Source organism: Phodopus roborovskii, unplaced genomic scaffold (assembly GCF_943737965.1).
Source record: "Phodopus roborovskii unplaced genomic scaffold, PHOROB, whole genome shotgun sequence".
In the NCBI taxonomy this organism is placed as follows: Eukaryota; Metazoa; Chordata; class Mammalia; order Rodentia; family Cricetidae; genus Phodopus; species Phodopus roborovskii.
Genome location: NW_026126540.1, coordinates 31740595 through 31754250, shown reverse-complemented (window position 1 = coordinate 31754250; position 13656 = coordinate 31740595). Strand labels below are relative to the sequence as shown.

The 13656-nt window shown below is 47.4% G+C and overlaps 1 protein-coding gene across 2 annotated transcripts in view; it reads left to right on the top strand.

Annotated features, from left to right (window-relative positions):
• The window catches only part of Ptgfrn (prostaglandin F2 receptor inhibitor), a 66484-nt gene extending 54292 nt beyond the window's left edge, over positions 1-12192 (top strand). For both annotated transcript variants that reach the window (XM_051199275.1, XM_051199276.1), the window contains exons 7-9: positions 2529-2636; positions 7002-7307; positions 9082-12192. In XM_051199275.1, the coding sequence (XP_051055232.1) occupies positions 2529-2636; positions 7002-7307; positions 9082-9248 (581 nt within the window). In that variant the 3' untranslated portion in view covers positions 9249-12192. The remainder of the gene's footprint in view (positions 1-2528; positions 2637-7001; positions 7308-9081) is intronic.
• Positions 12193-13656: the final 1464 nt, after the last annotated feature.

Genomic DNA, 13656 nt, shown 5'->3' with positions numbered 1-13656 from the left:
CCTAATCTCCAGCCTTGGTCTCTTGTTAGTGGGTCTGAGTTTCCCAGGGGAAATCTACTAGATCATGGCTTTTACTGACCCAAGTGTCAGGGTTAAAATGAGATTTAAGCATGATGATGTAGGCATTGTCCTTTTAAAGGAGTCACAATTTTTTGTTTTTAATATAGAAATTTGTAAACAGAGTGAAAGCACTTGGAAGTTAGGAGCACTGGGCACTCTTCCCAAGGACCTGGGATCAATTCCTAGTACCCGCATTGCAGCTCGTAACTGCTTACAACTCCAGTCCCAGGGGAATCTGACACCCTTCTCTGGCCTCCATGGGAACAACACATGTGGTGCTCAGACATGCACGCAGGCAAATTGGCATACACTTAAGATAAAATTAAAATAGAGCCATGCCGTAGAAAGTAGAGCAGTCACACCCCCATCCTCACCCTGTCCAATGAAACACTGATTTAGGCTGTTCGGTTTTCTAGAACTTTTCCTCTGGTGTTATCTTCGTGACTTGGAAATCTTGACCGTACATAAAATTCTATGACCCGCTTCCTTTCCCTTTAATGTAAGATAATCCATTTTCCTGTTACAGTAAATGCTAGGTAGATACTGGCCCAGTGACTACAGTGTGTGGCATCAGGAGCAGATGGTTGCAGTGTTTGCTTGCATGAAAAAAAAAAAAAATGCCCTTTGAGCCTTTTTCTAGGGTGGGGATGGAATATGGTTGTGTCGGTGTTTGTATTTAAAGGTTAAGTGGTCCCTATACTGTCAGTCGACTAGGAATCCAGGGACCTCTCTGGCAGCTCACTGAATTCTCGAGTCTGTGGTCTGCAAAATTAACCAGACAAATTCCCTCACCGAACAGCAGTGCCACAAAAACTGACAATAGTGAAAATATTTCTAAATATCCCACTATTCTGGGATAATGACCATATTAACATCAAGCTATTGATTTCCTTAAAAGGAAATGCAGTACTGCGAGTTGTTCGCCACAATGAAGGCCTTCTTCCCCAGCCCTGTCTGCACTATAGGACAGAGCACAGACCCTCTCAAAACCCTCCCTTGGTTCCCACGGCAGCCACCAGTAGGGGAATGAGAGTTGTGACTTGTGACCCAGAAGGCATTTGGGGTTTTCTTTGGAAATACAAAGAAAAGTGACATTTGTTCAAATTAGGTAAGTCTCTCTTCATTGTTTCAAATAAGAAAAACACATAAATCAGTTGAGTATTTCAGTGTTTGGTCACTTGGGGTTCTCATAGAAGGGTCCTGAACACTTTATCAAAGAAAGCCTTAGTGGAGTTTAACAGTGAAGTTTCTTATCTATGGAAAATTATAACCCCTTGTTCACCATGGCCACTGACACCCTGAGCCGACAGAAACAACATATCCCGTCATTTCCACAGGACAGGTCCAGAACAGTGAGGCTGGCCCTGTCCTCCACACAGCTGTGGGCAGAGCAGGGCCAGAGTATGAGAAGCTAGGGGAGCCGGGGCCAGAGCTGAGGCATCTGGAGGAGAGGGTGTCCCCGGGGACTGCCATCCTGCTGTGTTCTCAGCCCTCTGGAGTTTAGTCCCCAGGTCTCCCCAACACGCCTACCTCCATAACCAGCTTCTTCTTTACCTTTGTCCTCGGACTACACGATTGATTCATGTCCTTAGTGCTAGGAAAGCAGTTTCATGTCTCCTTATGAGTCATCAAATTGAAGTGAAAACAGAGCCAGACTTATTCAGCTCATTGCCTCATGACAGTGTGACCTTCCACACACACACACTCCTGAGCAAGGAGCTTTTTACGGTTGCCTAAAAACATTTTCCTTTCCAGCAATCTGAACAAGGAAACAGGAATGTCCCTATTCCTCAAGTAAGCCTTACCTCAGCTTCCCAGTAATCATTAGGCTGCTGTATTCTTGGGGGATGGGGTTGAGGTAATTTTAGTTTCACAGCAAAATTGACCCAAAAGTAGAGCACTCCTATATGCACCTGGCCTCCCCCAGTTTGGTTGGTCTTTTAAAGGTCTGTCCAAGCTGTCTGTATTTCCCCTGAAATGTTAGCATTTTCTCAGTGCCCCCCCCCCAATAGACTTTATCTAAGCATTGCTGTTGTTGGGATCTGTTAGGAAGCCCAATTCCTAACTGTGTCTCAGCCCTTTAACTCTGGGATCTCTGTCCCCATCAGTACAGTATGGCAGAACTCACCCAACTGAGACCAAAAGCACATGTGGTTCAGTCCCTGGACCTATGGTCTCTAACTCACCCTAGTTTGAACTGCCCTGAACCAGGCACCAACCTAAGCCTACCAGCTGGGAGGTGAGCACATCCTACCAATGTTCGGATTTAATCAGGACTGAATTCAGGTAGGTGTGCCCCATGCAAGCATCTCTGAATAGAGAAAAGAGATCTTTGAATACCTGTTTTATGATTTCCCTAGACCAATTCCCAGGAAACAGACTGCATTTAGATGCTATTGGAGCTTCAGGAATGGAATTTGAACTTGTGTGAAAGAGAATAATGTAACTTAAATGTCACTCTCTTCCAGGTCCCATATTTAATGTCTCTGTGCATTCAGACACACCGTCAGTCACCCGGGGAGATCTCATCAAGTTGTTCTGTATTGTCACTCTGGAAGGAGCAGTCCTGGACCCAGGTACCTCTCTTCATTCTCACCGTGTCACTTAGATGTAGGGACTAGGGTTTGGATTGTCTGTTGGTCTCCACTTCTCTTAGCCAGGTAGGGTTTCTGTTGCTGCAATGAAACACCATGACCCAAAAGCTAGTTGGGGAGGAAAGGGTTTATTTGGCTTCTTCATTGGAGTCTATCGTTGAAGGAAGTCAGGACAGAAAGTCAGACAGAGCAGGAACCATAGAGGGATGCTGCTTACTGGCTAGCTTCCTCATGGCTTGTGCAGCCTGCTTTCTTGTAGAGCTCAGAGATGGCACCACCCACAATGGACTGGGCTTTCTCCCATCAATCACTAATAACAAAGTGCCTTACAGCTGGGTCTTATGGAGGCATTTTCTCAATTGAGGTTCCCTCCTCTCAGATAACTCTAGCTTGTTTCAAATTGACAAAAGACTAGCCAGGACACCACTTTTCCTGACGTGGTGCTACCTTGGTTCTGTGAGGCCACTTATCTGCTATGAGATTTGAAAACACTTTTCAGGGCAGTCAGTAGATCTCTTTGTGGTTTGCTGTGGCCTAGTTTAAGACCCATTCACAGGGTCCTCCTCCTTCTATATGTCAGACATTCATTGTTCCTGAGCTCCTTCAGTACACAAGAGTGGCTGTAGATGCTGGAAATAGAGCAGTGAACATGTTCAAGGTCTGCCCCAGAGAGCTTGTAGCCTAGTTAAGGACAAAGGACACCCATGGAGAAATATAGGCCAGAAGAATGGCAGCTTTTAGAACTTGTAAGATAGCTCCCTAAAGCCCTTCCTCCCATTGTACTGGAGGTGAAACCTTGCACATGCTAAGCCTGTCCCAAGCCACATCCCTAGCTCTATGAATCTCTTTACAGAAAATATTAGCCTTGCCAACAGATGCCTCAGAATTGTGGGCCCATGCCTCATACAGTTTCTGCTTGGTGCATTTAGCAACCAGGTGATGTCCCTCTCCCATTGGTCTCTCTGGTCTTGAAGGAACACTGAGGCATTAGGGTGTTGTCCCTGTTGCTGAGCAGCACTGTACCCACCTTTGCCTTTCCTCAAAGGTTCTGTGAAGAACCTAGCTTGCTGAGGCCTGCCCTTCTCCCTTATACCCCTTGTGACCCTGACACTGTCTCACCCCACCCCATTCCTATCAAAGTCATGCACTTTGGAACAGCCAAATTGTGTGAGTTCTCATGTGTTTCTCTGTGTAGACCTCTGGAAATATGGCCCTGGGGCAGGCAGGCAGGTCTTGTTCTCTGTGCAGGGGCAGTGTTGATATGCAGGGATGGTGGCCCATGCAGGCCTCACCAGTATCTGGAAGTAATCGACTGAGCAGCCACCACCGTAGGGTGGATCCTGGCTCCTTCAGGACTTCTGTTCAAAGATTCAGGTGGCTACCAGTTCCGGATCTACACATGCTTCCTATGAAGGGAGCAGGAGGAGATAGTGTTTGCTCTGCATGTCAGATGGTCTCAGCAGCTCAGCCCTGCCGCAGTCACAGGGAAGTGGCAGTGAGTGACAGTATGCACAAACAAGCATGGCTGAGGAGAGGAAAACCGTTCATCAGAACAAGGGTGGCTCCGTTTGACCTGCAGGCACGGTTTCCTGATACCAACATTTGCTCTCAAAGGTCCATGTGCTTTGGAGGTGGGAGAAAGGAGTTTGTAGAAGGAAAGGAAAAGAAAGAACCCCAACACACACACACACACACACACACACACACACGGCTGCTTAGCTTGTTCATTGGGATAAGGCATGAAGAGACTAGACTGGCTCTGAGGCGGGCGAGCAGCCCTACTGTACTGAAGCTGGGAAGCATGGAGACACAAAAGTACCTTTGAAAATGGAAATGAAAGAGAGAGAGAGAAGATTGGAGGAAAACACAAGCAAAGCCCTTTAAAAGTTTGCATAGAGCAAGCAGTGTTGTTCAAAGCTCGTTTACAATATATTCAGAAATAAACCGATAGAGTGCCCTTTCTCAGCAAATTAATAGGTCACCAGTTGTACCTTTCATGTAAAACTCTCTTTTCCAGTGTAATTGCAAAAGCTATAGGTAGCTGGTATCTTGTAAATCACTATTTTCCAGAACTTTGCACTTTTGGTCTGTGTGGGTGGAAGATTCTGAATAATTAAACACAAATTGTAATTTCTTCCTTTCTTTCTTTATTCCTTTTTTCATTCATCCTATGCGCTCTGAGAGGGAATTCTCTGTGGGAAAGTTGCATAAGTAGGCCAAGAGCCAAGACACTCCTGTACCAAGGCAGGGTGGGAGCAGCCAAGCGTGGGTGGCGCCACGGTCAGGCTCTGAAGCAAAGCAGAGGGAAGCGTGAGTCATCGAGGTTTCTCCAGAGTGTGCTGTGAGGGCACAAAGGAGTGGAGCCCCCATGACCATGCTAATAGTGCTTGGAGCTGAGGGATGTCAAGGATCTGGGCTTTCATTGTCCAGAGGCTGCGTGGCTGAAGTTAGCACCGTCTTGTAGCCTCTTGGAGGCATTTCTAGCAAGTATGGTGGCTCTGGAGAGGTGTGGTTTGAGAGTGTGAGCATCTGGTACCTGCACCAGTGTGTGTGGTAAGCTCAGCACAACAGCCGTCCTCACGAGGGAACCACAGCCTTGACAACAGATAGTCATGCCCTTCCTCCTATCAACATGTGCTTGTCCCACCATGTGTGGGTATGAAGGCAGTCACTAATTAAGCACTCACTGTGGCCCAGGCATGGTTCTTCCCGTATTTGCCCATGCTGTTAGTAGCACTTTTTTAGATTTGTTTTGTATGTGTATGTCTTGTGTGTCTGTACACAAGTGAGAGTGTGTGTTTTTCTGTCTGCCTGCCTGCCTGCCTGTCTGTCTGTAGAGCCCAGAAGAAAGTGTCAGATTCCCTGGAGTTGGAGTTACAAGCACTTGTTAGCCATCTGACATGGGTGCTGAGAACTGAACCAGGGTCCTCTGCAAGAGCAGTGAGTGCTCTAAACTGCTGAGCCACCTTTCAGTGCCCTATTGCAGTGAACTAACATGGCTTGTTCAGGTCAGGTGGCCAGTAGGTACCGGGGTTCTAGCCCAGGCTCTCACCTTACCTTCCTATGATGCATAGTGGGGAATGAAATAATGGGGACACTTAGGCCTTATCTCTAGTAGCCACTGCAGGCTTGTACCTGACTGCAGAGTTCCCATGGGTAGAAGAGCCTACTGTGCCGGGCACTGAGGGGAAATGAGGCAGTTCACAGCACTCTCCACTCCCACCTGGTCTTACACACTAGGAACTGTTTATGCTGAAGCACGGAATGGGCGGGTGGAGGAGAGGGGTGGTCTGCTTTAGCTGTGAGCTGAGAAGGGATTATCACTTGGACACGTTAGGAAATGCCTACTTTTAGTTCTGCTCACTCTGTCTTACGTGGGTCTGGATAACATTTGTTTGCCTCATAATGTGTTTTCCAAAGTTGCTGAATGAATGAGAGTTATTTTTTGTTGTTCAGCGGAAACTGATGTAAAAAGTCGCGGGCTAGGGGTGTGGCTTACCGGCAGTACACTTGCCCAGCACAGCCCTGTGCTCAGTACTCAGTGGGCTTTTTGTTTGTTTGTTGTTTGAAAAAGGAATCGTCAAGCAGACTTAAGATGTAATTGTGTTTATGCTGCACAGCCCTCACATGCCTTGTGGATGAATTTCTCAGCTCAACAGCTGGTATTGGTTGGTATGGGCAAGGGAGTCTGGGTTTAGCATGTGGCCTCAGTTTCCACATTCTCTTTACCACCTCCTTTCTCTGTTGCCCATCTTAATTCATTTGAGGCTGTTAGAATCTCGGTTCCACCAGCTTGCTCTCTGGGACTATTAACTGTGTTCAATTTTCTCTGCTTGATTTTCCCCCCTCTTGTTTTGAGCTAAAACACTTCTAAAGGGGGAAGAAGAAAAAGAAAAAAAAAAAAAAACCAAACAAACAAAATACTACAATGAAATCCAGACAGTCTACAACTTTAAATTGGTACAGTTCGTTTTATGTCCATTTTGTTCTTTCAACCTTGTGGTTTTTCCAGTCTCCAGTCCTTCTGCTTCAAGTGTCCAGGGCCGCTGCACACCATACCCAGTCTTGACACACAGGACTGTGTGTGGGAGGCAGAGACCCCAAGTCTTCCTCCTGTGGGTCCTTAGAGTGGCGGTGCTTAGGTTGGACACTTTGTCATAAGTTTGCACGCTACTGCCTGTGACTGTGTGGCCTTGCCACAGAGGTGAATGTGACAGTTCGCCATCACAGACTGCTGAGGGTTTGTACATAACAGATCCAGCCTAGATTAAGGGTTATAGACATGGGAGTGTGTACATCACTTCTGCTCATACACTGACCTCCACGCTTTGGCTTGGTAATCCACAGATGACATGGCCTTCGATGTGTCCTGGTTTGCAGTACACTCCTTTGGCTTGGACAAGGATCCCGTCCTCCTATCCTCCCTGGACCGGAAGGGAGTCGTGACTACAGGCCAGAGGGACAGGAAGAGTACTCTCAGCCTGGAGCGAGTGAGCGCACTGGAATTCTTGCTGCAAGTGCATGGCTCTGAGGACCAGGACTTTGGCAACTACTACTGTTCTGTGACTCCGTGGGTGAGGTCACCCACAGGTTCCTGGCAGAGGGAGGCTGAGATCCACTCCAGGCCCATCTTTATAACTGTGAAGATGGATGGTGAGCCCCCTCACTGGGTGTCTGGAGTGCCTTCTTGTGTTTTGCTGCAGCATATAGAATCCAGATTTCCAATAGTTTGGTCCAGCTTGTTTTTTATCTTGGGCCTAGCTCAGGCCAAAGCAGTTTTGCAAGTTCCTCGTTTTGCAGTCCTGGCCTGGTGACACCACTGGGAAAGGATGTTTAGGAGCCTGGGCTCTTCTGTGGGTCTATGGAAACCCACTTCACTGTACCCTAAGGTTAACATGGCTTCCGCCGTGTCCAGGGGAGACTGTAGGTTAAGGAATGACTACTCTTGCCTACCTGCTGCTTTTTGTTGTTGTTGTTGTTGTTTTGGAGTTGTGATCTCATGTGGCCCAAGCTTGTTTTAAATTTACTCTCTTACCCAAGGCTGGCCTTGATCTCCTGATCTTCTCACTTCTACCTCTCCTCACCTCCCCTCACATTATTGGAAAAGCACAGAATTGGGACCTCTTGGAACCCTGAGGTGGGGGAGTGTTTCTTAGCTTTACTGACCCATACCAACCCCACCCCACCCAAACCAACCTAATCAATCAGATCTCTGCCCCTTGAGCATCTCAGAGCTGGACCCTTGTTCCTTTACTCTCAAGAAACCAGTCTGCCCTGTGAAAGCTTCAGAAAGTTACGACACTTGGAACAACTCCATGGAGAGAATTGATTCCAGATGCTACAAGGGTCAGGAGAAGCCTAGACCAAGAGTGTTTCCCTAATAGCAAATCAGTTTGAGGAGAAGAGCCTTCCAACTCCAGCTCCTCCTCAGGTCACTTAGTCATTCTGTTGTGTGACCTTTCTTGGGGAGTGACTTACATAGTCACTGCAGGTGACAACAATAACTATCCAAAGAATTCACCCACATCCAATTTGGTGACCCAATGGGTTTATTGGTGTTACTGTAGTATGGGCAGCATACAGGCAGCTACACTAAAGAGGACCCCCCACCCCCACACTCCCCCACCCCCAACCCCGGCACACACACACACACACACACACACCAGTACAACCACTTGTACACTGGAGTAGAGGGCCTCACACAGGTGGGCACAGTGAGCCCAACTTGAAGACAGCAACAGCCACACGCTGGTCACTGTCCTGAAAAATATGACAGTAGTATCCCATGGGGCTGTTATGAAAATTAGATCACTCCAGACATTAAGGACTTGGGTGGAGGCAGCATCTACACAAAATTCTGGTGCTTAGTGGGAGAGAAGATGGCACTCCCGGGATGGGATCTAAACTTCTGTCATCTCTGCCTCATTTGCATCTTAAACTCTGCTTGAAGGCGCTCCATATGAAAACCCAGATTTACCAAACAAGAAGGGGAGTGATTATTCACTTTGCTCGATAATTTACTATAGTGTTACTTAAAATAGCATCTTTAGTACACTTCAGTTATTTGATGCATAGAATTGATTTATTCAGTTTTTTTTTTTCCTTAAAGGATGCATCTGCTGCTCAATGTGCGGTGCCCTTATACTGACTTTTAAAAATCAATCTCTCTGCCAAAACCCTAAAAAGAAGTTGACATTCAAAGGCATCAAGTAAAATCTCTTTACTGTGTACCCACGGCATGTGCCCAGCTCCGAAGGGATGGGGGGGGGCATGTGCTCATTTCTTCAATAGAGCTGGACCACTCCTTTCTCAGTCCATGCCAGGTGCAGGGTATGGTGGGGGAGGGGCACGATGGAAGGAGGAGCCAGTGCTTCCTAGCGCCCTCCCTCTGGGCAGTAACCCTTCCACTTTCTCTCCCCTGCCCCAGTGCTGAATGCCTTCAAGTACCCGCTACTGATCGGCGTGGGCCTGTCTACAGTCATCGGACTCCTGTCCTGCCTCATCGGGTACTGCAGTTCCCACTGGTGCTGTAAGAAGGAGGTGCGGGAGACTCGTCGGGAGCGCCGCAGGCTCATGTCCATGGAGATGGATTAAGCAGTGGAGCTGGCGGGGCAGAGGGACACTGTAGGAGTGGTGGGAGTGAGAAGAGGACCAGTGATATTTGAAGACAAAGTGTGTTACACTAAAACCAGTCCTCTCTAATCTCAGGTGGGACCTGGCGCTCTCTCTTTTCTGCATGTCAAGTTCTGAGCGCGGACATGTTTACCAGCACACGGCTCTTCTTCCCACGGCACTTTCTGATATGTAACAATCGAGTGTGTGTTTCCCCAGCTGCAGCTTTTTAATGGTTAACCCTGGTCTAATTAGTTTTCTCCTAGCGGTTTCTTGAGCCTCTGATTTGTGTGTGTCAATCACTTTTGATGTGAGGGATTGTGGTGAGGAAAGGTGAAGGTGCTCAGAGTTGGTCATTGTGGGTGAGAGGGTACCTGCTCTCCTGAGAGCCAGCAAGGGGCTGGCATCTGGACAGTTGCTACCTGCTACCCTCCATGGTGGCCCAGAGCTGATGAAGACCTGCGCCAAGGCAAGCTGTGGCTTGCCTACCCTGTGTTGACTACCCTGCCCATCTAACTATGTTAGAACCTAAACTCAGAGTCTATGACTTCTTGATCCATATGCCTCTTGTGTTTCCCCTTGTTCTCTGCCCCCTTCCATTTTCGGGTTTATTTCTGTGAGAGTGAGGAAATGGCAGCCCTGGAGTCTAGAATTTGGCTTTCCACCAAGCACCTTATCTCGCCACCTTAGCCTTAAGAATGAGTATGAAGAAAAATCCACCGCCACCTCTGTCCAGGGCAGAAGGTCTGTGAGCAAGAGGACACTAGAGACAAGGAAAGGAATAGGTGCTCTCCCTCCCTGGTAGTTCTGAGGCCACTGTGCTCCAGGGACCCCAGGGAGAGTAGCACCAGAGGGCATCTGAATGTGCCCTGTCACTTCATGAGAGGCACTGTTGCTGGTTGCCATAGGACCTGCAAGGGAGCCACGGTGTGCTACATCCTTCACTTGCCTCTGGAGCTCCTTCACACAGAAGCAGATTGCTGCCTGCAATACTGACTGACTTCAAGGAATCAGAAATTGCCTAGAGCAAGTGTGCACGTTCCATGACCTTTTCAGTCCTTGAAGTCTTTTTAAGATCCCTGCAGGGGGTAGTGAAGAGGTATGTGTTTTGTGGATGTTTGCCTTCCTATTAGGAATATGTAGGGAACCCAGCAATTTACTGTCATGTGAATGGCTTGTAAAATAGGGTTGAGAGCAGCTGGCTCTGCCTGACTGGGCACAGCAGGAATTAGGACAGTGTACAGAGACACCTTCCAGGTCCCCGGTGCCAGCTCCATCAGAGCCTCAGCCACCCAAAGTCTCTCACTGCCCAGCACAGGCCTTCCACCAGCCTCCCCTGGGTGTCAAGGCTCACCACCAACTGGTACCCTCTTATCCCTTTGGCTCTGAAGGAGTTAACACTATTGTCTTCCAAAGTGTGTGTGAGGGAAGAGTCCTTTGTTTTGAGCAATAAAGTAATACAAGTAGATGGCCATTCACATGCAGCTCTTTGTCAGCAAGGGCCAGCATGAGCTGAGCCCCCTCCTTTGTGTTCACCACCCTGCTCCTGTGATGAGGTCTGAGCTGGTGGGTCCAGCCCACATAGGGTCCAAGTTTAAAGTCAGTAGCAAGAAGAGAGACAGCAGTTGCACCCCACCCAAGCAAGAGGCGGGGGGCTTGGAAGATATGGATATTTCTATATGTCACTTCCTTACTGCTAGTTCAAAGGTGGGGTACAGGTGTCTGTACAAACAGGAATTAGAGGAGCAGAACCAGGTACTTCATTAGTAGCAGCCTTTGAACCCTGCAGTTACTGAAGAAGATTCAGGGCCATTGTAGTGCAGCCTACCTTTCCCTTTCTCAACTGGTGTTGAGATTTGAGCCTGAATTGCTGAGGCTCTGGCCATCCATCATCTACTGGCCATGCCTAAACCCCCAAGCTGCTTAAGGCTGGGAGAGGGGCCAGAAACCCCAGGACCTAGTTCCTTTTGGGACTATCAACATTCTGGGATGTAAGTCTTTTTAAGTGTGGTCAAACACTCTTAATGTACCAAATAGGGTTCCCCATGAAGTGCTCATCCTGAGCATCCCCCTCTACCCCCCAGTACTGGTGTACAGAAGAGAAGGCTGAGCCAGGCCTTGGCAGGTAAAATTGCACTTCTTAAAGAGAAACTTTATAGAAGGTTAGGTTTTCTTCCCCTAATTGCAAACCCCCCCTCCTCCCCCCCAAAGAGCCTAAGCTACATTCAGATTGAAGCCTAGAAATTACTTTAAATTGTTTACTTTATGATGTTTACACACACGATTCACTTTTTTAAAAAATAAGAAAAATACAAACTCTGGCTTTTTAACAACTTTTCAAATTTTTCATGCATGGGATATGCTGGCACCCTGACTCACCAGCTGGATTAAATCCTCATTTAGAAATGTCCCGATGTGTGTGTCTTCCCCTCCCAGCCACACGGCTCCCTCCTGCCCAGACCTCTGTCTGTTTCTCTGGTGGCTTTTGCCTCCTGCTTTGCAGACTGCCTGCAGCCATGATTTTGTTACGGCATCTATGAGCCAAAGACTGCGCCCTTGGAGCAGGAACAATAAGCAATACTACAGACTCGCTACTTTCGGGGGAAATGTTTTTTTTGTTTTTAGCTTCACTGATGACAACAAGGAAGAAGGGAACTAGGGTTTAGGTAAGTTCTCCTCCGATGTGTGACCATTCTCAGTGACACACATGTGTGCGGGTCACTAGGAGAACAAGGTTGGGTTTCTTTTCTAGAGTATAACACGAGGATCTGCAGACTTTTCCGTAGACAAGAGAAGGTCTTGTGTATTTTTGTCCGTATCCAATGTTATACAAACTAATTGTGTTGTTTTATACTGTGGCCACAAATATTATGCAATGCACCATTTGTTTTTGTTTTTTATTTCATTAAAGGAAGTTTAATTTAAATTGAAGTGGTGTGAGGAAGTTGATATCGGCTTCTGTGGACTCTCCTCTCACCAGCAGGAGGAACTGTGGCTAATTCCAGGTGCAGTGTCAGTACCCTTTGATTTCTTTCAATCCTGTAAAAGCATTGTCAGGCTAGCGAGGTGGCTCGGTCAGTAAAGTCCTTGCCTTTCGAGCTTAGGGACCCCAACACAATCCTCTGAATCCATAGGAGGTTTGTTTTTTTTGGCCGGGTGGTTGCTGAAGAAATGGCTCAGTGGTTAAGAGGACTAGTCGCTCTTGCAAAGGACCCCAGTTCAATTCCTAGTACCCACATGGTGGCTTATGTCAATTTGCAACTCAGTTCTAGGGGATCTAATGCCCTCTTTGGACTCTGGTGGGCATTGTGTACACATGTGGTGCACGTACCATGTGGTGCAGGCAAAACACTCAAACATAGAATAAATTTAATATATTTATATGAAGCGGGGCATGGTAGCACACACTTCTAGTACTAAGAAACTGGTGGGGACAGATGGTTTCCTATCCAGTGAGAGACCCTGCCTCAAAAAAAAAAAAAAAAAAAAAAAAAAAAAAAATTTTTTTTTTTTGGACAGCAGTAGGGGTTATAAGACGTACACATGAAGAGAGACAGTGCTGTAGATTTTGACCTCAATGAAACATCTGCGTTTCATAGAATCCATTAGGGTTCTCTATAGGGACATTACATAAAATCAATACACACATACATATATAGGGCAGATTTATTAGACTGGCTTAGGTTGTGCTCCAGCTAGTCCAACAAATGGCTGTCTACAAACAGAAGGTCCAGGGATCCTGAAGTTGTTCATCTTGAAGTAGGATGTCTCAGCTGGTCTTTGGTTTGTGAAGGAAGAAATAGGCTCTAATGCCAGTGAAGGAATGGACTTGGCAGCAAGAGCAAGCTTCCTTCCTTCATGTCCTTATACAGGCTGCTCCCAGAAGGCATGGCCCAGATTAAAAGTGGATCTTTCCACCTCAAAAGATCTGGAGTAGAAATAGGCCTTCCCATTTCAAATGGTTTGATTATGAAAACAATCCCTCACAGGTGTGCCCAAAAGCTTGGGTTTTAGTTGTAGATGTAGTCAAGCTGGCAACCAAGATTAGCTGTCACATCCATGATGAGGTCCCCAGCGAGCAGAAAGGTGTAGGGCATGGGACCTTGTTGCTCCGGGCCCTCTTTTGCCTCTGCTGAATTCCCATGACCTTTAGAAGTCCCTTTCAGGAAAGAGAAGTTAGAAACCATTCCTCTCTGCAGATGAGGAAACACATATACTCTGTGACCAGGTTGAGACTGGAACAGGTTGTTTTTCTGACTAGGCACCAGCCTCTGCGACATTAAAACCACAAGGTTCCCCCTGCAGATAGGGGCAGGAGCAGATGCCAGTAGCTCCTCCTGCACTGTTCCAGCTCAGCGGACACCCACAGCCCACCTCCCGGACTGGCGCT